This window comes from Camelina sativa, chromosome 17 (assembly GCF_000633955.1).
Source record: "Camelina sativa cultivar DH55 chromosome 17, Cs, whole genome shotgun sequence".
In the NCBI taxonomy this organism is placed as follows: domain Eukaryota; kingdom Viridiplantae; phylum Streptophyta; class Magnoliopsida; order Brassicales; family Brassicaceae; genus Camelina; species Camelina sativa.
The window spans coordinates 31,071,668-31,095,884 of NC_025701.1; the positions used below are offsets into that span (position 1 = coordinate 31,071,668).

The 24,217-nt window shown below is 35.4% G+C and overlaps 4 protein-coding genes and 1 pseudogene across 6 annotated transcripts; 3 read left to right on the forward strand and 2 right to left on the reverse strand.

Annotated features, from left to right (window-relative positions):
• LOC104758482 lies at nucleotides 442-2,406 on the forward strand. Of its 2 annotated transcripts, XM_010481360.1 has the most exons (4): nucleotides 442-1,074; nucleotides 1,317-1,423; nucleotides 1,551-1,924; nucleotides 2,015-2,406. In XM_010481360.1, the coding sequence occupies exons 2-4, from the start codon at nucleotides 1,333-1,335 to the stop codon at nucleotides 2,264-2,266; spliced, it is 717 nt and encodes a 238-aa protein (XP_010479662.1). In that variant the 5' UTR covers nucleotides 442-1,074; nucleotides 1,317-1,332; the 3' UTR covers nucleotides 2,267-2,406. The 2 variants fall into 2 exon arrangements, with proteins under 2 accessions (XP_010479662.1, XP_010479661.1); XM_010481359.1 differs by having other exon boundaries at nucleotides 442-1,423.
• On the reverse strand, nucleotides 2,604-5,575 carry LOC104758483 (4-coumarate--CoA ligase 1). Its single transcript, XM_010481361.1, has 4 exons — nucleotides 4,428-5,575; nucleotides 3,488-3,900; nucleotides 3,086-3,188; nucleotides 2,604-2,988 (listed from the first exon to the last, which is right to left on the reverse strand). Exons 1-4 carry the CDS (start codon nucleotides 5,466-5,468, stop codon nucleotides 2,875-2,877), a joined length of 1,671 nt encoding a protein of 556 aa, XP_010479663.1. The 5' UTR covers nucleotides 5,469-5,575; the 3' UTR covers nucleotides 2,604-2,874.
• On the reverse strand, nucleotides 11,186-13,283 carry LOC104758484 (annotated as a pseudogene).
• On the forward strand, nucleotides 14,834-18,015 carry LOC104758486 (histone-lysine N-methyltransferase, H3 lysine-79 specific-like). Its single transcript, XM_010481364.2, has 7 exons — nucleotides 14,834-15,078; nucleotides 15,346-15,431; nucleotides 15,573-15,658; nucleotides 15,815-17,050; nucleotides 17,147-17,371; nucleotides 17,465-17,592; nucleotides 17,707-18,015. Exons 1-7 carry the CDS (start codon nucleotides 14,967-14,969, stop codon nucleotides 17,766-17,768), a joined length of 1,935 nt encoding a protein of 644 aa, XP_010479666.1. The 5' UTR covers nucleotides 14,834-14,966; the 3' UTR covers nucleotides 17,769-18,015.
• On the forward strand, nucleotides 18,806-23,315 carry LOC104758485 (serine/threonine protein phosphatase 2A 55 kDa regulatory subunit B alpha isoform). 2 transcript variants are annotated; one of them, XM_010481362.1, is made up of 14 exons: nucleotides 18,806-19,205; nucleotides 19,519-19,622; nucleotides 19,721-19,819; nucleotides 19,922-20,041; nucleotides 20,312-20,470; nucleotides 20,839-20,930; nucleotides 21,115-21,233; nucleotides 21,373-21,496; nucleotides 21,815-21,938; nucleotides 22,059-22,127; nucleotides 22,212-22,303; nucleotides 22,402-22,479; nucleotides 22,570-22,637; nucleotides 22,726-23,315. In XM_010481362.1, exons 1-14 carry the CDS (start codon nucleotides 19,094-19,096, stop codon nucleotides 22,860-22,862), a joined length of 1,497 nt encoding a protein of 498 aa, XP_010479664.1. In that variant the 5' UTR covers nucleotides 18,806-19,093; the 3' UTR covers nucleotides 22,863-23,315. The 2 variants fall into 2 exon arrangements, with proteins under 2 accessions (XP_010479664.1, XP_010479665.1); XM_010481363.1 differs by having other exon boundaries at nucleotides 20,312-20,467.

Genomic DNA, 24,217 nt, shown 5'->3' on the forward strand with positions numbered 1-24,217 from the left:
ATCATAAACCAATTTAGACAATACTTTCAAAAAGTTTGGTTCATTTTTTGCACTTCATAGTTCATACTTCATACATTAGAATATATTCAAAAATGCAAAATATATACTTTAACATAACCAAAAAAACAAAGGAAAATAGAAACTTGGGCCGGTTAAAGATGAAGCCCAATTACAAAGCGACGTCGTCTGATGCACAACGGTCATCTCCAAATTTGGAAAACGACAAGAAACAGAGAAGAGAGAGTGATGAATCATCATCAGGAATGCAAAAGCTTTGTACGGAGGAGGAGAAAAAGTAGAGATTTCGTAGCCCTTGATACGTTTGGTGACACACGATGATGACACCTGTCCTCTCCTCTCTTTAGGGTTTTCCCGAGTAACCCCATTCTCTTGTGTATATATATTACTAAAATGTTCAGAATCCTCTAAGCTGGAATTTTCTTTTACTGTAGTTTTTTTCAGTCTTAGTTGAAGAAACTATCTTTGATCTGTTTCTTTTCATTGATAAAAATGTCTTCTTTTTGCCTATATCAGTGTGACTAGTGATCAATGGGCGGGTTTTAGTTACGTATTAGGGTTTGTTACAGTTTTTGCTTCTGCATTGCCTTTTTCAGTGTGATTATTTGAACAATGAGAAGCTTTCAGTTAGTTTTTTTTTAGCGTTTAGTAGCTAGTTTGGTCATTCTTTGGTAAAAGAACCTCTGTTTCAGTGTGATTAGTGAACCATGATGAGATTTTAGCTAGTTTGGTCATTCTTTGGTAGAAAAAAACTCTGTTTCAGTGTGATTAGTGAACAGTGATGAGATTTTAGCTAGGCCAGAGCGTTTAAACCTCTTTTAGCTTGGTCATTCTTTGGTAAATAAGCTATCACATTGGTTGGTTAGCCACAAACTCATCTTAAATTTGCATATGTTTCTCTTTTTGTCATTGATGATTGATGAAACTTTCTTCTTTTTGCTATTTCTTTGATAAAAAATCTCTTCTTTTTCAGTGTGAAAAGTGTTACCTCGTAGGGTATTGTTTAGCTTGCTTTGATATGTTTCCATTTTTGCTTGTGAACTACATGTTTGCAGGGTGAGTAGTGAACAGTGAAGAGCTTTTAGTTACGGATTTTGCTTGTGCATTGCCTTTTTCAGTCTGATTAGTGAACAACTGATGAGCTTTTAGTTTTGTTATTCTTCTCTAAATGCATTCTTTTTTACTTTGTTTCTTTCGTTGATGCCTCTAATTTGTGAAAATGTGTCCCCTTCTTAATGTTCTTACCATCTCCTGTTCATATTCATGATGTATTAACATTGAACCTTGCAAATTTTCAGGGTTAAGTAACTGCAGATGGCACTCCCACCCTATGATCCCAAGTTCACAATGGCATTCCAATTCGACGACGAGCCAGAGATTGAGATTGAGACTGACCATGAGCACGGTAAACTCTTTTCTTTCTTTTTGGTTTCTCTGCTTTTGAAACAAATTTTGATCTAAGAATCCCTTGTAAGATGGAAATACATTTAACAGTTCTTGATCTATTTCCATTTGTGTTTTTGTCTTTGCAGATGAGTCTGCTTCTGCTGCTATCGTAGCTGCTGAACTGATCAGCTCTGCACGGCTTGCACTTAAGCTGGATACTGTCCATACTGAGTACTCAGCTCAGTATTTGGTGGACAATGCTCCTAGCTCACACAGGCGCAAGCTCACTGTCAAAGGCTGCCTTGAGTATGCGTTAAAGAAAGGCATACCGAAAGCAGAAGATTGGCCACAGTTGGGATCTGTGTCAAAGCCTTCATCATCGTACAAACCTCCTCTCGTTTCCATGAAAGGACAAGTCATTGAGCCTAAGAATATGGATCAAGTACGTGACTTGTTGGTGCATCAACCCGTGGGAGCAAAACTGCATGTGTTCAGTCCACACGTTGAACTTCAACAAGACGTAAGTTTCTCTGTTACACTTTAAATTCATTTGATGAAAAACATTTGATCTAATGATAGTTAGTTGTTCATTTGTTTTGTTGTGTGGTAGGGAATTTACTGTGGTTCGTCAGGTGAACCAGCAACCTATGTTGGGCTTAGAGATGGGATCGTTCTTAAAGTTGAGAAGATCTATGGAAAGTCCATCGCAACAGTGAAGATATGGTACAAGCAGAAGTTCATATTTCTGAAAGTGGCTTTGAGCAGAATGTTTTTTCACAACGGTCGTGGCCCAGGGCAGCCGGACATAGGGCCAACGGTTCTGCTTGTTGACTTTTGTGTCCCACGCCTATCCATCGATTAAGCATCATCTGTTATCTTAATAAGTATCTAGGATACAATGTGCTACTAGTGGAAGGATATGTTTCTGGAGACTTTTTTTAATATGTAATGTAAGACCCTTAAGAAGTTGATCTCTACTTTCTAAAGACATATTTTGGATGATCGATTTGTTATTTGAGTTTCCGCTTCTTATCTTATTAGATACCTTGAATTATGAATCTGTGGGTTTATGTTCGCTGAAAAGGAAACAGAACAGGTGATATCAAAGTCTTATGCTTCGATAAGTTGTTTCGAAAATGTCTTGTGTCAAAGTACTCCTTGTTATTGAAACTAAAAGCAGAGCACATATAATTCAGAGATCTCTGAAAGCCATGTATTGCATATACCATCCGAGTAATTTTATTATATGAAAAAAGAAAGTCTGGTAGCTGTTTTCTCCAGCACAAGTTACATGAAACCAAAAAAGAAACCACCTTCATCACAAAGGCTCATTACAAGAAATCAAGCAAGACCACCATCAACAACAACAACAAAAGACAATGAAAATCATCTTTGGTTGGGTCAAACAGTTGTATGTATATACACATTTTGAAATCATCTTTCAAGTTTTGGTCTTAAAGCATCGATCGATCACAACCCATTTGCTAATTTTGCCCTCAGATCTTTCCTCAATATCTTTCCTGATGGTGCTTTAGGAATGGACTCACTGAAGAATACTTTGTTGATTCTCTTGTAAAACACAACCTGTTACATAAACAAATTCTCATTATTTGTCATTTCTCATGCAATAATTAATAAAAAAATCAAGAACTTGCATTATACGTAATTCAATTGTTATTACCTGTTTCGACACAAATTGTTTGACGTCATCTTCTGATAACTCTGAATCCTTTGATTTCACCACAAACGCAACCGGAACTTCACCAGCAGCTTCTTCTTTCATTCTGTTAAATCACACAAAAGAATATTAAAAACGTGTAAGCAGAGATCGAAATGGCGTCTACATTTACATAATGTTCGATTTAAAGGTGTTAGTTCAACAACATATTTTGACGTTACATTTTGGAAATTAGTAACTAAAGTTTTTGGATTAGCTAGTGATATAGGCTAGACTTTAAATCGTTGAACTAACAACATGATTTGGTGAACAATGTAATTGGTTTAACAACATATTTTGGCGATTAGTGCAAATTTTGGATTATACTAATCGAAATACTAAAAGTTAAAATATATATGAACTTACGCGACAACGGCAACATCGGTGATGTCAGGATGACTAATGAGCAAAGCCTCTAGCTCAGCTGGAGCCACTTGAAAACCTTTGTACTTGATAAGCTCTTTCAATCGATCAACGATGAAAAGCTCGTCATCATCGTCGATCAATCCAATATCTCCGGTGTGAAGCCAACCGTCTTTATCAATGGTCTCTGCTGTAGCCGCAGGGTTGTTGAGGTATCCTTTCATGATCTGGTGACCACGGATACATATCTCGCCTGGTTGGTTCCTCGAAAGAGAATCTCCGGTGTCTGGATCGACGAGTTTCATCTCGGCGTTTCTTACAACCGTACCACAAGCTCCTGATTTCACTGGAAACGGCTCTTTTGCGAATCCTAATGACATTGCTAGCACTGGACCTGCTTCTGTCATTCCGTATCCCTGATCATAATAAACATTTCCAAAATCAGATATTTTGTTTTCACATTTTAGTTTTGACGATCAACATACAATGTGTAATTCTGATTAGCCAAAATACAAGTCAGTAGATTATTCATACAATTTTTCACTGTAATAGGTAAAGGATAATGCGGTTTTAAATCAAAAATAACATTTTATTGTGTGTTACTATTCTCTAGATAACATTACTCTTCTATTATTAAATAGCAGGATGTTCTTATTAATAAAAGAAGATTTTATCTAGAAAATATAGTACACAATTAGTTTCTTTTCACTAAAAATAATATACATAATTAATGAAAAATTCATAGTTATTTACTTATTCACCTAATTTGTTTTTCCTAAAAACATAGTTATCAACCAAATTTGTTTTTAATGTATTTATACATTTTTTGTGAGATTCCATTCCAAATATTAATTGGGATTTTATAATTTAATATTATTTCGTATTTTCGAAAAAAACAAATGGATAACAAAAAAATAATAATAAGTGAGACACATGTACACACCTGACCGAGCTTGGCGTTAGGAAACTTGGCACTAACGGCATCTTCAAGCTCTTTACCAAGCGGTGCAGCACCTGATTTCACCACTCTTATCGAACTCAGATCATACTTCTCCGTCTCCGGCGACTTAGCAATCGCCAACACAATCGGCGGAACCATCGGAGCCACCGTGACTTTACACCTCTGAATCAGCTCCAAAAGCAGATGAATCTCAAACTTGGGCATTATCAGAATCGCCGCACCAACCCTAAGCCCACACAACATGATCGAGTTCAAAGCGTAGATATGAAACATGGGCAAAACACAGAGTATGACGTCGTCGCTGTGGAAATAAAGATTCGGGTTCTCGCCGTCGACTTGCTGAGCAACGCTCGTCACCAGTCCCTTGTGAGTCAGCATCACTCCTTTGGGTAGCCCCGTCGTGCCGGAGGAGTAAGGAAGCGCCACCACGTCGTCCGGCGAAATCTCAACAGAGTCGATGACGTCTGATGACTCGGTCGTCTCTTGAGTCAACTCGGTGAACCGGAGGCAGCCTTCGGGGATCGGGACGGATTCGTTGTCGTCGATGCAGACGATGACAACACCGTCGTCGTTTTGGAGGGGTTTGACTTTGTCGACGTAGCGAGACTCGGTGACGATGAGTTTGGTGTTGGATGCTTTGGCCTGTTTGGCGATCTCCGCCGGGGTGAAGAAAGGGTTGGCGGCGGTGGCGGTCGCGCCGCGGAAAGAGGCGGCGAGGAAAGAGAGGACGAACTCGGGGCAGTTAGGGAGGAGGATCATGACGACGTCGTTTTGGTTAACGCCGAGTTTGTGAAAACCGGCGGCGATCCGACGGGAGATGACGTGGACGTCGGAGTAAGTGTATACGTGGCCGGTCGGTCCGTTGATGAGGCAAGGCTTGGAGGCGAACTGGGAGAGGTTCTGGAAGATGTAGTCGTGGAGAGAGAGGTGGTTTGGGATGTAAATATCAGGTAGCTTTGATCGGAATATGACGTCACCGTTGTTGCTCTGTTTCTTCTCCATCACTTCTTGTTGTGGCGCCATTGTATTAAAATGAGGTTTTGTTTTTGTTTGAAGCTTTAGAGATTATAAAAAAAGGAAAAGAGTTTTGTGTGTGAATATTTTAGGCTTTGGCCTGAAGGAGACTTGAGTTGTGTCGGAGGAGTTCATATAGAGAACACAATCGGAGTAAACAAACGGTGGGGTTGGTGAAAATGTTAGTTTTGTAGTTTATTGATTATTATGAGGGTAATTTTGTCATTTCGTAGAGTATGGGTTCTTAATTTTTTCACGTCGCGTTTGGTAAGCTGCCATTTTTTTTTCTTCTTTTATTTTGTTGAAAATCACATATAAACGCATAAAAGTGTAGTGATAAATTATTATTGTAGCCGAATTAATGAAAAAAATCACTGGATTTTCAATTTTTATTTTATTTTTTCCTTTATTGAAATGTTATTTTAAAAACATTTTTATGTTATGTAATCTGTATGATAAATGTTTATATTATAATTTAGGATTTTGTTTTTTCTTTTCAAAAACATACAATGGAAAAACTATAACCTATAGATAAATGTATGAAATTAGATGATATCGTAAATTCTTAATATTTTGTAGAATGAGACGTCAAGGAATAAAAACGTGTTATTTGCTAAAAACAAACAAAAATTCTATGATAATTGGAAGTTACATAAAAATATTTTTGTTTTTCTAGATTTGTCATTGTCATATAACCACATATAATCAACCTTTCACATGGCTGAAAACTGGCAATTCATTATGTGCATATATAGTATATATACTAAAGAAAAAATAAAAGTAAATCCATTGTGTATTGTCCAAAAAAAACAAAAAAAAAAAACCAAAATTATAACAGATAAGCAAAAAAAAAGTCCATGATCTTTAGGAAAAAGGCATAGCCAAAAGTTATAGTATATAGATATTTGCCATTTATGGGGTAATATGAACTTTAATAATGTCAACATTTGTTGATTTGGTCTATTTTGGTTCCATATTTATAGAAGACATATATATTTACCAAACTACCAACCACACTGTTTGGCCGTCAACAACATACATGAAAAAACTAAAACCATTAGTTCGAATTTGGAGATCGATCAGTCAAACACAATTTTGGATGTGTAATGAAACTTATGGGTTAAAAAACGGAAAGGTTGAGAAATACGAGGGTGGGACTTTGGAAATAAAGGAAATGGGTTTGGTGAAACAGAGGAGTGGGTTGGTGAAGATAGTGAGAGATTTTTTGATTGGGCTTTCGGGTGGAAGTGTGGGCCCATGTTGACGACGATATAACCTAAGCAGTTTAGTCCATGTAAATTGGAATTTTTATTTTAATTATTTTTTGACGACAAATATTATAAATCTTCTTCACCAACCCCACCTCATTTACATCATAATTTCCTGTATATCATCTAATCGAAAAAAACATTAATACATATCTCTCCAAAATCAATGGACACAATAGCTTTCACCAAACTCAATCCTCTCTTATTGACATTTCCTTTGTGTTGATTTGTTTGTGAATGAGTTTTTGTGAAAGCGATGTTAAAACTTTTATGAATGCAAGAATGGTTAGTACATACTACTATACATAGTCTCCTATATAGACAAATTTTATGGATAGTGACAAATGGCGACATGGTTCAATTATTTTCGACATGAATCATTTATTGCGTAACAGTTCGATAAACTTTTAAATGATCACGTAAATGCTACTGCTATCTATGAAGAACAAATGCTACAGTATGCATAATCATGGATAAATAGTCATGTACTCTGACCGGTTTATACAAAGTGTTGTTCTGATGGCAACGCAAGTAACAGTATATATCACACATGGAAGCAAAAGGAATATGTATATATACTTTACAACCACCTAACTACCTTATCTCACCACTCTCAAGTTCATTAATCGTGAGATCCGCAACACATTCTCTAAGTATTTTGTAAACTTGATGCAATTTTGGGATGAAATTATATATCTCAATAGTGTGACTTCTATACTATTATTGCCCTGTGTCTTATTTTATTTTTTTTGGCAGGGTCTCAAAATTTGTAGATTTTTTCAAAATGTCTCAAAAGTTTCGTTTTGACATTTTTAAAACAAATTAGAATTCGATACTGGAATTATATAATAACCCTACAAAACAAGTTGACTCTTGGTGTTATTTTGTTAATAAGTATAATTTCGTAATTTAGTTCCAATAAGTATAGGTTGTGCGCGCACACTATATTTGGAGACTCGATGATGAGATAGTATAGTGCAGAAACGATGCATATATTGTCAAAGAATAGTTTGGAAATATGAACGAATAGTCTTTTCTTTCTTTTGGACAGAACAAAGAATAGACTGCTATACAGTATTCCATATATAGATCAAAGATATGAAAATTTCTTAGACAAAGCTATGATAAAAACCAATCGTAAGAATTATTTACATAGTACAAGACTATTTTATGTAAAAACGGTCGATTTAATCAAGCAAATGGCAAGAACCGAGACGCATGCAAGCAAATGGCAAGAACCGAGACGCATGCTTAAGTTGGGTTCGGTAAGATACGCTTCAAGCTTGTGTGTGATGTCTTTTTTTTTCTTACTTTGGATTCAATCAAGCAAATGACCGTTTTAGTATATTTTAAATAAATATGTTGAATATTGTGTAAGATTTCGTAATTTCCTTTCGAAAAATGTTTCTTACAAAAACATAAGATTGGAGTATGTCTCTCTCTCTCCACTTGCGTCTGTCTCCAAAGCCTATTGTTGGTGAAGGGCAGAATCGTCAATTCAATTGTCTACACTTTACACCAAAAAAAAGTTGTTGGTTGATTGATTTCCACAGCTTTGCAAAAAAGTTCCGACTTTTTCAGTTTTCATCATAGTATACCTTTTGAAGTCTTCTCATAATTTTTATATGTGTGTTTGCATTGTTTAGTTTCATTACTTGTAAAAATGAGTTTTTTGCTCTTATGAATCATGCCATTGTTCTAATCAGAGAATATGGACGAAAGCAAAGAGAAATTAACATGACGATATCAATTGAGACTGCACCAGAATTTTTCATTAGACAGGTGATATTTTTCAATCTTGAATCTTGATATTCAATAGGAAATTTTTTGCGTCATAAATGTAAAACATGTTATCTTCTCAATTCTCATTGATTAACAAAATTCAGTGCACTCTTCGTGATATATGCAAAGAGCCATTAGGCACCTAATCATATAACTTACGATCAACGAACTATGGTCAGGCGGACCACCACTAATAAGACCAGTTAAAGTAAACTAAGAATCATAGTTCAAAAGTATAAATACTGATCTCTTTTCAGCTTTGTTATCTCTTTGACAGTCCTTACAAATGTACTCTCTACAACTAAGCTGTTACAAGTGGATGGATGGACATGGACTAGAGGGCGAAAGATCTATGTTTGTGTGTTCTGTGTTAATACGTACAAGAGCGAAAACTCTAGAAGCCCTCTGCAAATATGAGTTAATGATGTTTCTGTGTAAATCCACAAGCTATACAATAAAGTCTATAGTGAGAAATTTAGGAAAACGTGTCTTTGCAGTAGTATCACACTTGTATTCTCAAGAACACTTAGCTCGCAGAGGTTAAGTAAAGATTCATGCCGGATCTGTTAGTAATGTAGCATCAATCTCAATAGCTGGTAAAGTGAGACATATATAGAAGAAGATGTTATATAAGCTAATTTAGTGGTCATACTCGCTTGATTACACCATCGTGTTTCTCGGGATGTGACTTCATGGTGACATGGTCGGTCGTCCATGTTCTTACTCGGCCGTTGTCGTTCCGAGCTAGAGTTCACAATTTGTGATGAGCTATCAAAGTAGAGAGCCTAGAAGAAGAGTGTGAATTGTTTCTCTCTTGACCGAAAATAAAAAGGTCTTTTTTTTACATCACTTCTGAAATTTTCCAAAAAACCCATTTAATTTTGATATATTTTAAGAAATCGACTAATTAAAAATTTAATAGTTATTTTTAAATTGAAAACAATTTATAGAGTCCAGACTCCAGAGTACATAGACAAGATATAAATCTCACTTTTGGTTTTAGCATTAGTAAGTAGTGTTTAATTTAATTGTCTATAAATCATACATTTAACGTGTGTGAAAATAATACCGATGCCATTAAAATAAGAGAAATACCCTAAATTAGCATTATTCTAGGTTTTTCTTTTAAAATTAGCACACACACTTAATTTTTCCGAAAGTAGCATTTTTATTATATTAATATTTTTAAAAATTAATTATTAAATTATAACAAAAAAGGATACAATTATAATCACGAGAATTTTACCACTTTGATTTCGGTGAAGTTTATCTCAGATCTTCAATTCCAATCCCAAATCTTCTTCGTCTTCAACAATTGATATTAACCAGATTCTACAGAAGACTAATCCACCGTCACCATCGTTTCAGCCCCGCGAATCCCCATCTCCACAGCCACGAAAACGGACTCAGCGACGATGAGCCTCACCGCTACAGTGAGACGGCACGGACCACCAAACAGTCTGGTGTCTTTGTATCTCCCAACTATAATCAGATGCTGCAACGAAATTGCATATCTTGGAATACTATAATCAAAGGTTTCAGTGAGAGTGATGAAGACAGAGTTGTAATCACGATCACATTGTTATGTGAGATAATGAGTGATGAGTTTATTGAACCGAATCGGTTCATGTTTCTGTCTGGGCTTAAGGCTTGTGCGAAAACAGGTAAGGTTCAATAGGTAAGCAGATTCATGGGTTGGCTTGAAGCTTCGATTGAGCTGTGATGAATTTGTGATAAGTAATCTTGTTAGGATGTATGTGATTTTGTGGTTTGATGAAAGATGCTTGTGTGTTGTTTTATAAGAACGTTATAAAAAATGATATGGTGGTGATAGTTAATAGAAGAAAGAGAGACGTGAAGTTGTTTTATGGAATGTTATGATTGATGGTTATATGAGACTTGGTGATTGTAAATTTGCAATGCAAGGATGTTGGTTTCAGATATTGAGGAAGACCCTCATAAAATCCAAAGTTTGCTATATCTATTTATTTATCTTTTGTCCCAATGTATCACAAATTACTCCATTAATAAGGGGAAATAGATCAAAGACCCACCAATGTACTAAGTTTAGGAAGGCATTCCAAATTTTCAAGAAGTCCTTGCTAAAATTGATTTTGAATTTTTACTCTTTGACTTGATACTTTTTTTGTGATATGCTTGGAAATTATTGCCTCCTTTGGTTTAGATTACAAAAAATGCTCCAATATTGGCTGCAAATCTCATACTGTTGTGAAAGGATGTACAACAATGGCTCACGTAGATGGAGGGACGCTAAGGAGGCACAAAAGCTGGCTAGTTATTCGATTTGGATTTTAGTAAGTAAGATAGATTAGGTTACTGAAAGCGTTTCTTTTTAAGGGTTTCAGTCACTTTTTCTTGAGAATTTTTGGCTGTGCAATCATGCCCATGCCTTTTTTTTTTTTTATAATGAAAATCATCATGAATTATAAAGGATTCTTCCTAAACATCATTCAATCCTTCCTAAATATTTTTTTTTGCATCTAACTTAGTGTTTAACCTATATATTGTTATACTTTCTACAAATGAACAACTTGGCTTAGTGGTTAAACTTTTATGAAGGTCTTTCTAAAGTACATCCTGAATTCTAAACTTTTTATGAATGACATCCTGAAATTTAAGGAATCTTTCCTAAATGTTATGAATGTCATCCTGAAATTTAAGAAATCTTTCATGAAATTCAAGGAATTCTTCCTAAATTTTATGATTGTCATCATGAAATTCAAGGAAACCTAAGAACAACCTCAATCATCACAAAAGAAGAAAAGTAGATAATAAAAAAGCAATCTGAGTCATTATAAATCAGTGGACAAACTTTAAAAATCAAAATAGATTCTACTAAAAGGTCTTATCACTTTCCAAGCCTTGGTAGAACGCATATGGTATATAAACCTTTGAGATAGCTGATATAAGGGATCAAATAGCAACATTGCTGACCGCACCTCTTCTTCCAACTTGAATCTCTCTGTATTCTTGGCAAATGGCACACAAGTGATAGAAGAAGTGTGTTACAAAATCCCCACATGGAGCCTCCTGCATCAAAGATTGTTTACATCAGTCAGATACGCCGCACAGACCAAATGGAAGCATATGTGTCCACTGAGTAATTCGTACATGTAAATTATACTTGGTTCTTAATGACCTGCGGTATCCGCAAGCATAACATGATACAAAGCATCCTGGCAGACCGAGTAACACGCCATTTTTTGCAAAGCAGCAAATGGTGTTGACCAAAGTCCATGAAATGCAATGAGTTAAGCAGGATCCTGCAAATGTTCCAGACCCCAAAAACTCTGCGTTTTTGCCAAAGATATAACATGGACAGAACAAACCTATACAACCTGTGCATCCAAAAACAAACCGTAGTAAGTTCTAATGTTGCTCTCAAAACAGTTGTCTAGATGATCTTCACCAAAAACAAGACAACATAATCATGTCCAAGAGAAGTAAGTAGTACAAGGGAAGCTCAAGCAAATAAATCATGGCAAAAAATTTCTGCACCAAAGCTTCAACACCTAAACTTAAGTTTCTTTCCCAACCAACCTATTCAAGAGATGCAAATGGTTATGCTTCGAACCAAAAAAAACTCAGCAAGAAGTATTAACCAGAACCACAAACATATAGGCAGGCATATCTGACAGGTCAATTCAAAGAGGCACCTTTAAAAAAATTGGTTAAGTAAAATGAAGGGTTTGGAAGACAGAGAGTAGCATACAGCTCTGCATATCGTCGAAGCAGGCGCATATACCAGATGACCAATGTCTCGGATCATCATCTTTTGAGCTTTAAGAAACAGCAATTTCCAGATTTGGAGTAACGGTCTTGACTTGAGGTTCAGAATCAGCTTCAGAATCTGACTGTCTTAATGGAACATAAGGTGGTGGCACGTAATGACCCGTCTCTTTCATCCTAATTCTGAAGCTTGTCACTTTCTTGAATCCAATTTCAAGAAACGAATCTCGTATACACTACCTCAAAGAAGAAAAATATATGTAACAAATTAATACTTCGAATAGCATAAAAAGAAACGATTAGCGCAAAAGAGCAGAGAGACAAAGATGATCAGAAAGGAGAACAGCACGAATCAGCGAAAGCGGAATAAGAGAGAGAGAGAGTAAACAAAACCCAAGAAAAGTCATATACAAGTCTTCTTACCTGAGCTCGACGAAGAGAGATTGGATTCGCATTAAGAGGAAGAGAACTCAGATTTTGCGAAAAAAAAGAGCTTACTTTTTTATTTGTAGAGAGATGATGGAGTGAATTTGTCAGCTCATCCTGAAATCTAAACTTGTTATGAAGCTCATCATAAATTTAAAGAATCCTTCCTGAATTTCTTGTAATCCTTCCTGAATTTCACCAGTATCACTACCAACTCACATCATACATTTTTCTTGATGCAATAGTTGCTGCTGATCAGTACACAAAACTATCATCATCCTTAAAACACTTGAAGAAGCATGATCTCAAAACCAGATGAAAACGAAGCTTTGGCTTGATCATCTTTCTGAACCAGAGCTCGAAGATCTTCGACGAGATCTGAACCAGAGCTCGTCGTTCGCCTCTGATGTCGCCAACGCAAATTTTTCACTAATGATTCACTTCTGATTCCTTGATTTCAAATTATGATTCACTTCCTGCTTCAGATTCGATTGGGTTCGCCAGATTCACATTTCTTCGATTCTCTCTCACCATATACTCTCGCCGGAGGAACACGAAATCTCGGGTTCTCCCAATTTAAACATTTTATTTTTAATCCCTTAAATTGTTATTAATGTTTGTTATTAGTGATATATAAATTGGTGCTAAGTTTGTCATTTTAAAAGTGTGTGCTAAGTTTGGAAGAAAAACTTAAATTAATGCTATTTTTGAGAATCTCCCTTAAAATAATAAGAGAGAAAAACTAGATTGACCTAAATTAGGAGTTTAATTACTAAAGTAACTCATATAATGTAAGGGTTAGATAAATTATTTTTTTTGTCTAAAATACTTTTTTTTTTTACTTTGTTAGGAAAAAAATAAAGTCAAATTTATCCTCCCTTATTTTTTTTAAAATCAAAATATTTTCAAAATTCTGCCGGACTAGTTGTGACAGATTTATTTGTGTATGACAGATTTGTTTTTGCACAACAGGTTTATTTTTGTATGATAGATTTTTTATGACAGACTTATTTTGGACGACATATTTTTTAATTACAGACAGATTTATTTTTTACGACAAACTTATTTATAAAGACACCACAGACTTTCAGAATATATGACATATTTGATATAATTTCTGGCAAATTTATTTTCCACAGTTATTTTAGATTTATTTTCTTGATTAAAAATCTGTCGTAACATAACAGATTTTTTCACAAAGAAATAATTACTAGGTTGACCTCTAGTGATAACAGATTTGTTTTAAGTTACGACAGATTTTTAAATTTAACCAAAAATCTGTCGTTTGATAACAGATTTATAACAATTTTTAAAAATTACTAAAATGACATATGTGAATACCATATGTTATGACAGATTTGTTTAAGTTATGACAGTTTTTTTGTTTGCTTCTAAAAATCTTGTGTTTGATAACAGATTTATTAGATGTAAAATGTAAATACAGTGACAACAGATTTGTTTTTAAGTTATATTTTTTTCAGTCATATTTTTATTATTTAAAATTTTATAAATCATATTATGAATGATATTTTTAAAATCATATATTTAAAGCATATATTTGAGTCATACATTTTTATTTTCCTAAATCATATTAAAAAATTAACATCATATTTTAAAATCCTATTTTTATATATTTTATATTATATTTTCATAATCTTATTTTAATATTTTTATATACATTATTTTTAGTTATAATTTATACATTATATTTTTTATAAAACTTATTTAAACTATATCATCTTAAACTTCATTAAATCATATCTTTATACATAATATTTTTATAAACAATTTTTTGAATATTAAATTTATAAATTATATGTTAAATCATATTTTATTTTTATAAATTATATTAGAAATATAAACATCATATTTTTAAACATTTTTTTCATTAATCATATTTTTAAATCAAAATATCAAATACTATATATATATATTTTTTAGTCAAATACTATTATTTTTTAGGTTTTTCATTTTTTCCAAAAGAAAAAAAAAATCTAGATTTTTAGTGTTTTTGCTTAAAATTTATGTCATATTAGTCATTGGATAGGATAAAATGTTAATTTAGTAATTAATTGTCAATTTTTTTGTCAAACTGGTATATTTAATAATAATACTGTCATATGAAAATATATTTTGTTCACTGAATTAAGTGTATTAAAAAAAAAAAAAAGATGGATAGAGAGACATACTATTTCACGATCTGCCGAATTCATTAGATTACATCCCGAGGGAGTGTGTGTATGCGTGAATCGGAGAATAGAGAGATAAAGAGAGAGAGGGAATGAACGGTGGTGATGAGGCCGTCGCAGCTTCGGCAGACCCATCTCTGCCTTTGGAATTGAGATTCTCTCAGGTCTTCGGTGAACGAGGCGCTGGTGAAGAAGTTCAAGAAGGTAAGACATCTCAGCGGGGATTGACTTGTGTTTATCTCTCTAATTCCATTTTTTTTGTAATCTGGATTTGTAGATCTGTTTGTATTCGTTAATTACGTTTTCAATCAGTGTAAAGTTTTGATTTTTAGTTCTTTTTTTGGGGTTTCAACTTTGTATCTGTTAATGGGTAACTTGAAAGCTCTAGGCTTTTTAGTTTTTAGATTGCATTTTGTTGAATCGTTGTTATCCTGAATTTTGATTTGAAAGCTGGTGTTGTTTCCTCTGCAGTTGAAATAATCTCAGCGATTGAATTTGATAATTCTGGTGACCGTGGAGGACGTGTTGTTCTTTTCGAGAGAACCGATGCCAATATTGTATGTCCACTTTTTCCCTTCCCAAGTGATTTGCATAAAAATTTCACATAGGGGCTCTTTAACTCTTGATTCAGGACTGCAAAGTTTTCATCTTTGATAAAAAAAAAAAAAAAAGTGATTTTTGTTTCCCCTTTGTTTCAGGCTCCTGTTTGTCAAACTTGTGGCGACATTGGTTTTGAAGAAGCACTAGTTTTTTGTGACTCTTGTAAGATTGAGGCTATACACCGGTGAGTTTGGTTCTTGATTTTACCCTGTAGTTGATTGAGTTGTGACTGTGTTCTGTATATGCCTATACCAGAGATGTGTTATTTGCTTGGAGCTTCTTCTTCTCTTTTTAAAGGTTGAGGTTGTTCTGCTTATTACCTGTTTCTATTCTTTTTCAGTTACTGCGTGGGCATAACGCCGACTCCTTTTACGGAATACATAACTTGGATATGTGAGGACTGTGATGGGAGTGAAAGTGAATCTGATAGCATAGAAGTTGACCATACTGCTAAGCTTACACATATATTGAAGAAGAGTGACAGAAAAAAGAAGAAGAAGAAGAAGAAGAGAAAAAGGAGCAGCAATCACACCTGGCCGGTTTTAGCTGAGGACCATGGGCTCCAGGATGCTACCAATGTTGAACCTATGGAGGTGTCTTCTTCACCAATTAAAGAGACAGTTGAGTCTAACTCTGGTACAGACCATAACGCTGGTACTAGCAAAAGGAGTGACAGTAGCTCTTATCGGAAAGAAGTTGATCAGGCTGATAAGCTTCTAAATATATCCAAGGAGAATGAGAAAGAGAAGAAGAAGAAAAAGAAGAAGAAGAAGAATAAGGAGGATAAGACGAACAAGGAGAAGAAGACCAACACAATGAGCAGCAATCCCAGCCCGCTGGTTTTAGCTTTTGAGGACCATGGTGTCCAGGATGCCACCAATATTGAACCTGTGAAGGTGTTTTCTTCACCAATTAAAGGGACAACGAAGGAGTCTAGGAAACGAAAAAGCTCAGATAGTGGAAACCCTCATGAATTGACTGGTTTAGTAAGAAATGGAGCATCTGCCTCGGAGGCTGAAAGGTCATCTAGTGTTCCAGATCATAGCTCTTGTACCAGCAAAAGGAATGACTGTGGCTCTGGTCGCAAAGAAGTTGATCAGACTGCAAATCTTGGACCTATATTGGAGAAGAGTGAGAAAAAGAAGAAGAAGAAGAAAAAGAAGAAGAAAAGGAGCAGCAGTCATTCCCCTCCAGTTTTAGCTGTGGAGAACAATGAGCTCCATGATGCTACCAATGTTGAACCTGTGGAGGTGTCTTCTTCACCACAAATTAAAGAAACAATGGAGGCTAAGAGACAAGAAAGCTCAGGTAGCAGAAAACCTCATGAACTGACTGGGTTAGATGGAAATGGAGCATCTGTCTCGGAGGCTGAAAATTCATCTAGTGTGCGAGATCATAATTCTTATACGACCAAGAAAAGAAAATTAAGTTCTGGAAACATACAGCTTAGTGAAAATAGACAGTTAGCTGATGGGAATAGTTCTTGCAAAGAAGCTGAATTAAATATGCCTCAAACTTCTGAGAGGTTACCATCTATGCATTGTAGAGCACAACCAATCAAAATACCGATATGGAGGTAAAGAAGTAATGCTCTTTAATTGTATCACTTTGCATCTCTGTATGGGTTGATGATATTATCACTTGATTTCCGATCTGTTTTGTCAATTTCTAGGGGGTTGATGTCTGTAAAAGGAGGAAACAGCTATAGCTTTGATGGGATTACTGCTCATGTATCAAGCTTAGCCTGCCCTAAAGTCCATGAAGTGGCAAGCTCATTACGGGGCTGCCTCTCTGCTGAAATGTTTCCCAGGATGGAAATATGGCCACAAACGTTTGTGAAGAATGGAGGACCTAAGGACGACAGTGTTGCTCTTTTTTTCTTCCCTTCCAGTGAAAGGTATACATTGAAATACTGATATCTTTTTTTTATTTCTCTCTTCCTATGCGTATGTTGAAAAAGTGTCTGGCCATTTTTGTTTTTGATTTCCAGTAATGATGAAAAGACTTTCTATTCCCTTGTTGGTGAAATGGAGAAGAATGATTTGGCGATGAGATGCTTGCTTGATGATGCAGAACTGCTACTTTTCACCTCTTTTTTATTACCAGTGTATTCTTGGTGTAAGTCAGTAGAGAACTTTTTATCTATTATAGAACTCTATTTTCGATTACAGTTTGTTCTTTTCATTATTCGCAAGAATCGGTAAAGCTAATAAGGGTGGTTATGGTTTGCAGCTTTTTACTCAAAGGACTACCTGTGGGGTGTCTTCAAGACCAGACGAACATCTCAACATTAGTCACTAGGCTCGCTACCTTTAACAGTCTCTGAACTTGAACAAGGTTAACAAACAGATGGAAAGCTTAAGTAGAACTTGCAGGATTCTCGTACAACTTTTCTGAGAGCAGATGTTAGTAGTGTAACTTGTGTTTCTTGTTTAACATATGGCTGGTTTTTGGTGGTGTAATTGATAGTTAGTCAGACTCTGTACAGAATCTACCTGAGTTGGCATCCTTGATAGCATATCTTTGTCTCTTTTTGATGGATTTGTGCGGAGTTGATACCTGATATAAGCTGTGGTAGGGGCAGTGCCTTTAATAGTCTTACACAAGTCTTATTATACCGGAATGGCGGAATCCGCCTTAAGAGTCCTAAACAAGTCTTATATGGGACACAGTGCTACACGAGTCTTATTATACCGGAATGGCGTAACTTTGAGTATTTACCTTACTATTGTTTTTTCTTTAGTAACAAAAAATATATAAAGAAAGATAACGATAATACTTTACCATACCACCTACCTAGGCACCTACGTACGTTCGATTGGTACTACTCGGCCCGATCTTAAGAAAACCGTGTCTTATCATCCATCCTCCTTAACTTCTTTTTCTAGTTCACTCTCTATGGTTATCACAACGATAGTAATGGTATCCAACTATCCAAGAGTGTGAAGTCAGAAAAAAAAAAAAAGAAATGCATGTGTTAAATATTGTCTAGAACATATATCTCTTTATCTTTAGAAAAAAAAAACCTACATCCAGTAATTCTCAACACTGTGTAGAAAAAGAGAAAGAAATATTTTTGTATGTTAAATTAGTTTGGGAACAAATGAGATTTCTCTTTTATCAAAAATGTTAAAAATTGTTATAATTAGTAAAATATATAATTTGTTTCCATTTGAAAACAGTGCAGTGTTTTCTATAAACAAAGTAATAAAACCAAAATAGATATAAATGATACCTTCATAAGGATATAAATACAAATTTATATATTTTACTACATTTTATATTTAATTTAATTTAATAGTAAATCAAAAAAAGAGAGAAAAAGAGGACGACAGTGTGTGTGTGTGTGATTTTATTTGTTTGTCGAAATCTGGGAATCATCTGATACTCTCTTCTTCTTCTCCTTCTCCCTTCATCGATTTCGATTTGCTTCAATCTACCGGCGAGAGAGAGAGAGAGAGAGAGAGATAGAGCGACAGCTCAATCGGATTCGACTCCCCCAAATCGGAATCTCTGATTCCACGATCCGTCTAATTCATTAGATTACATCCCGAGGGAGTGTCTGTGTGTGAATCGGAGAATAGAGATAAAAGAGATAAGAGAGAGAGAGAGAGAGGGAATGAACGGTGGTGATGAGGTCGTCGCAGCTTCAGCAGACCCATCTCTGCCTTTGGAATGGAGATTCTCTCAGGTCTTCGGTGAACGAGGCGCTGGTGAAGAAGTTCAAGAAGGTTAGATTATCTCAGAGGGGGTTGACTTGTGTTTGCTTTGATTACATATACACATCACATGTATATTTAGGCTTTATACTATTCGATCTAATCTCTCTTTTTTTTTTTTTGTAATCTGGATTTGTAGATCTGTTTGTGTTCGTTAATTACGTTTTCAATCATTGTAAAGTTTTGATTTTTATTTTGTTTCTGGGTTCTGTTAATGGGTAACTTGAAAGCTCTAGGCTTTTTAGATTGCATTTTGTTGAATCGATGTTATTAGTTTACACTCTTAAATAAACTTTGTAGCTGGTGTTGTTTGTTTCCTATGCAGTTGATATAATCTCAGCGATTGAATTTGATAATTCTGGTGACCATCTTGCTACTGGTGACCGTGGAGGACGTGTTGTTCTTTTCGAGAGAACTGATGCCAATAATGTATGTACCACTTTTTTCCCTTCCCAAGTGATTTGCATAAAAATTGGACATTTGGTCATACTGTTGTTGTTGTTTTTGTTGCATGGTATGGATTACAGAGCAGTGGTGGAACCAGAAGGGATCTTGAAGAAACTGATTATCCACTGAGGCATCCGGAGTTTCGTTATAAAACAGAGTTTCAGAGTCATGACCCTGAGGTATTTTTTTTGATTGATTCACTCTGTTTTCTTACTCGCGATTTGTGTTATACCGTTTTTTATTTTTCTGTCTTTTCAAATGTTTGTTTCTTTGTTTACCAGTTTGATTATCTCAAGAGTTTGGAGATAGAGGAGAAAATTAACAAAATTAGATGGTGTCAAACAGCAAATGGAGCTCTTTTTCTCCTCTCGACGAATGACAAGACCATCAAGTTTTGGAAGGTGAAAATTACCTCTTTATCATTTATTGGCCCCTCTGAATGACATACTGTTAAGATAGCAACTTTGTGTTTGCTTCATTGGCAGTCTCGAGAGTGTTGAACACTGAAATCTCTGGGCGTTGATTTGTTGGTTGTTTATTGTATCTAGATTGTTCTACATCTTTAATGCAGTAGAGAGTTTCTCGTTGGATCTTTTTCTGTCAATAACCTGTTGAGATGAGTATGCAGATGTGGCTCTTTCCACTTTTTCTCATGTGAGAGCTTTTAACAGGTTCAAGACAAGAAGATCAAGAAAATTTGTGATATGAATTCAGATCCTTCAAGAACTGTAGGAAATGGAACCGTTGCAAGCCCATGCTTTGTGAATGGAGGAGTACCTGAAGTGAACAGCTCACCCGGAGGCATCTCTTCTCTGCGATTACCAGTGGTAGTTGTACTCCGAACAATTTGTTTCTTAATTTTTTTGTTTGTCGCTTCTTAATTGTTTTTAAACATGCTAGCTTCAACACGAACTCAAGGAATACCTGCATCATAGAGTCAATCAATTTACTAACCTTTTTCTGGATGATTACGAAAACTCACATGCAGGGTTTTGCCTTCGTGCCAGTTGAGCCGAAATAACATGGAGCATATCATGTATAATTGCTCCAGTTTACTGTTCATTGGTGCTCGACTTGTGTTGTTAGTTCTAGTCTCTAGTTACATGACCTTCTCTACCACTGATTAGGAATTAATTCTGAAGTCAAAACTACTTGGTATTACTCACTTGTAGACTAATAATTCGTTTGACATATACAGGTAACTAGCCATGAGTCGAGCCCTGTGGCTAGATGTCGGAAAGTGTATGCTCATGCTCATGATTATCACATCAATTCAATCTCAAACAATAGGTAGGTTATTCACCCATTTGGTATCCAACTACCTATAAGTCGTCTGATGAACCAGTATCGTTGTGGATAACCAATCCATTTCTTCGTCTTTCTATTCAAACTGCCATCTCGCTGATATTAGCTTGAGATCTATACTTCAATTGATCATGTTCTGCTTCTAATAATATTTGTTCTCCCAAATTAGTGACGGCGAAACATTTCTCTCTGCTGATGATTTGCGAATCAATCTTTGGAATATGGAGATCAACAATCAAAGTTTCAATATTGTTGATGTCAAGCCTGCGAAAATGGAAGATCTATCTGGTAAGCAGTGGTCTACTGTTCTTTCTGTCCCGTATGTTGTCTGCATGTTATGGTGCTCTAATTTGACGTATACGATACACATATATCAAGCAATTGGATGCTATATCCTGCGTAATTCCTATTGTATTCCTTCTTGCAGAGGTTATCACATCAGCAGAATTTCATCCTACCCATTGCAATATGTTAGCCTATAGCAGTTCGAAAGGTTCAATTCGCCTGATTGATCTGCGCCAATCAGCTTTATGTGATTCGCATTCCAAATTGTAAGTCTTGAGGCTGGAAATTCTGTTAAGTTTCTTTGTAGTCCAGCGTAAATTTTGATAATCATCTCCATTACTTATTTACTTCATCATCGTTCAATTATCTCTCTTACCTTTCTTTGGAAAAAGTCATCTCATTCCAACTTGAGAGATAAGTTTCTAGCATAATACTGTAAATTAAGTTTCTAGCATAATGCTGTAAAATATTCAATTAGTGTTGAGGAAGATAAAGCTGTATGAAAGCAAATTAATGACAGCACTCTCTTCTAGGATTTGATAACCTGTGGTAGCAGCAGACGCTAACGTTACTTATTTCTGCAGGTTTGAGGAACCAGAGGCAGCAGGTCCTAAATCGTTCTTCACTGAGATAATTGCTTCAGTCTCAGACATCAAATTTGCAAAAGAAGGAAGATATCTACTTAGCCGTGACTACATGACACTTAAGGTCTATACTTTCATTGTTTCCATTGGCGTTAGATATGATGTAACATTAAAGTCAATTAGTGGCTGGTTTGTATTGTCTGTGTAAGGTAAACTGACCTCTTGGTTGTGTTTTGCATGTCAGTTATGGGACATCAACATGGACTCGGGTCCAGTAGCAACTTTCCAGGTTCATGAATATTTGAAACCAAAGGTCAGTTTCCTATACTTCGAGAGAGTTGTATTTAAGAAGTTATGCAAAGCTGATTAGTACTTCTTTTCCTGTGGCCATTTTCAGCTCTGTGATTTATATGAAAATGATTCCATCTTTGACAAGTTCGAGTGTTGTATAAGTGGCAATGGATTACGAGCAGCTACAGGTTCTTACAGGTATGGCCCAAAACGCAGAGCAGTTTTTATATATTCGCATTCTCAAATGACTATTATTGTCCTGTACAATCATTCCTTCGCATTCGTACTCTTTCCAGCAATCTGTTCCGTGTGTTTGGTGTTTCCCCGGGAAGTACTGAGAGTGCAACCTTAGAAGCAAGCAGAAACCCAATGAGGTAAACCTAGTAAAGCCATTAAGAGTAGTGTGCTCTTTTGTTTCTTCTCAATGTTGATGCAAATGGAATTTGTGTTGTGGTTTATCATAGGAGACATGTCCCAATTCCTTCGAGGCCATCCACCGCACTAAGCAGTATAACGCGGGTTATAAGTAGAGGTTAGTCTGTCTGTCTCCTCTCTCATTTAAGCATTATACCCTTTAAGAATTTGGCATCAAATCAGTCAATAATGAAATGGTAAAACAGGATCAGAGAGTCCTGGAGTTGATGGAAATAGCAATGCTCTTGATTACGCAACAAAGCTGCTGCATCTTGCTTGGCATCCGAATGAGAACTCAATTGCTTGTGCCGCTGCAAATAGCTTGTACATGTACTATGCCTAACTACATACTCAGCAAAAAAAGAAGCAAAAAGGCGCATTTCCTTGCTCTAGACTCTGTTTTTCTTGATTCCTTATGGTGGTTGATGGGGATTGCTAATGCTATATACACCTAGATCATCCTCATCATCATCATGACCTGGTCTTATGATCACATAAGCTCTGTAATCACCATCATGGACTTCTGGGAGAAAGGCATGGAAAAGGCAAGCAGTGAAAAACAAATCATTCTCTTTTTTTTTTTTTTTTTTTTTTAAAGTGTAGAATTTTACCTTGTGCACTTGGAAACTACTTTACAGGCCAAGAAAAAAAAAACATGAAAATCCGATTGGAAGAAATCGTGATTTTAGTAAAAGCTAATCCCATATGACTTTTGGATGGATATAGTTTAGATTTTATTATAATCTTTTCTGGCTCTTTTGTGTAATCATTGTTTTATTGATTCTTTTGTTAAACTTGTTTCGATTTTCTTGACTTATTAAAATAATACATTTCATTTTACATGTACATGTTCTTCTTGTTTAGTTATTTGGCCATTTTTCTTCTTACTTTATTATAATTTATTTGGCTTTCATGAAGGATATTTGTTTCACAAAACAAGGTAATTTAGATTTAACAGTAAGTGTTTGCTGCCTTGTTTATGCATATCTACTGAATTTCCTAGGTAATTAGGACCTCCGATGTCGAAACGAATTATAAACAAAACGAATAAGGTCAATACGCGTCATTGTGAAAACTGTCTCTTGTGGCTAAGACTTAAGGAACCTGAGCCATCCATTTGTCGTCCTAGAGAGCCACAAATGGTAGCCCGCACAAAAACGATCAGTGATAACGGAAGTCGGCAGCGTAAGGCGATCGTCAAACGTGGTTTCGACACTTGTGTATGGTGTCTGTGGTTCAGTGTATTCACGATAGCATGGTACAAAAAAAACTGACGGTGCTGATTCAATGTTCCATGGTGGGGTTCCAAGTGTAATGATGCCTTCTTTTTTTTTAATATATTATTCCTTTTTCATGATCCAACGAAATAATAAGACTTTGCTTGCTAAGTACGCTATCTTTTACATGTTTTTTTGTCTGCTAATTCGGAAGCCTTAGTGGGTCAGAGAGCATCATAGCTCTTGAGTTTGTGCGTGCCCTAGTTGATTTTAAATTTGGGACAAATCAAAAAGTCTCTAAACTTATCTGTTTCTGTCAAATTCAAAAACTTTATGTTTAATCCTATTAATAATTAACGTTTAACAAATCTATTTTAATCAGATGAATAACGTTTTGAACATAACTCGAAATCACTAATTTTAAAAATCAAAAGCGTCAAATTTGAGTCAGAATTTCATATTCCGTTACTTGCAAGTTGCA

Excerpts from the sequence above, each read along its gene's own strand:
- LOC104758482 (XM_010481359.1), top strand. The coding sequence starts at position 1,333 with ATGGCACTCCCACCCTATGATCCCAAGTTCACAATGGCATTCCAATTC. Across the intron at positions 1,424-1,550 it reads TGAGACTGACCATGAGCACG|ATGAGTCTGCTTCTGCTGCT; the intron begins GTAAACTCTTTT and ends TTGTCTTTGCAG. Across the intron at positions 1,925-2,014 it reads ACGTTGAACTTCAACAAGAC|GGAATTTACTGTGGTTCGTC; the intron begins GTAAGTTTCTCT and ends GTTGTGTGGTAG.
- LOC104758483 (XM_010481361.1), bottom strand. The coding sequence starts at position 5,468 with ATGGCGCCACAACAAGAAGTGATGGAGAAGAAACAGAGCAACAACGGT. Across the intron at positions 3,901-4,427 it reads CTAACGCCAAGCTCGGTCAG|GGATACGGAATGACAGAAGC; the intron begins GTGTGTACATGT and ends TATTATGATCAG. Across the intron at positions 2,989-3,085 it reads AACAATTTGTGTCGAAACAG|GTTGTGTTTTACAAGAGAAT; the intron begins GTAATAACAATT and ends TTTATGTAACAG.
- LOC104758486 (XM_010481364.2), top strand. The coding sequence starts at position 14,967 with ATGAACGGTGGTGATGAGGCCGTCGCAGCTTCGGCAGACCCATCTCTG. Across the intron at positions 17,051-17,146 it reads ATCAAAATACCGATATGGAG|GGGGTTGATGTCTGTAAAAG; the intron begins GTAAAGAAGTAA and ends GTCAATTTCTAG. Across the intron at positions 17,372-17,464 it reads TTCTTCCCTTCCAGTGAAAG|TAATGATGAAAAGACTTTCT; the intron begins GTATACATTGAA and ends TTTGATTTCCAG.
- LOC104758485 (XM_010481362.1), top strand. The coding sequence starts at position 19,094 with ATGAACGGTGGTGATGAGGTCGTCGCAGCTTCAGCAGACCCATCTCTG. Across the intron at positions 20,471-20,838 it reads CTCTGCGATTACCAGTGGTA|GTAACTAGCCATGAGTCGAG; the intron begins GTTGTACTCCGA and ends TGACATATACAG. Across the intron at positions 20,931-21,114 it reads AATTCAATCTCAAACAATAG|TGACGGCGAAACATTTCTCT; the intron begins GTAGGTTATTCA and ends CTCCCAAATTAG.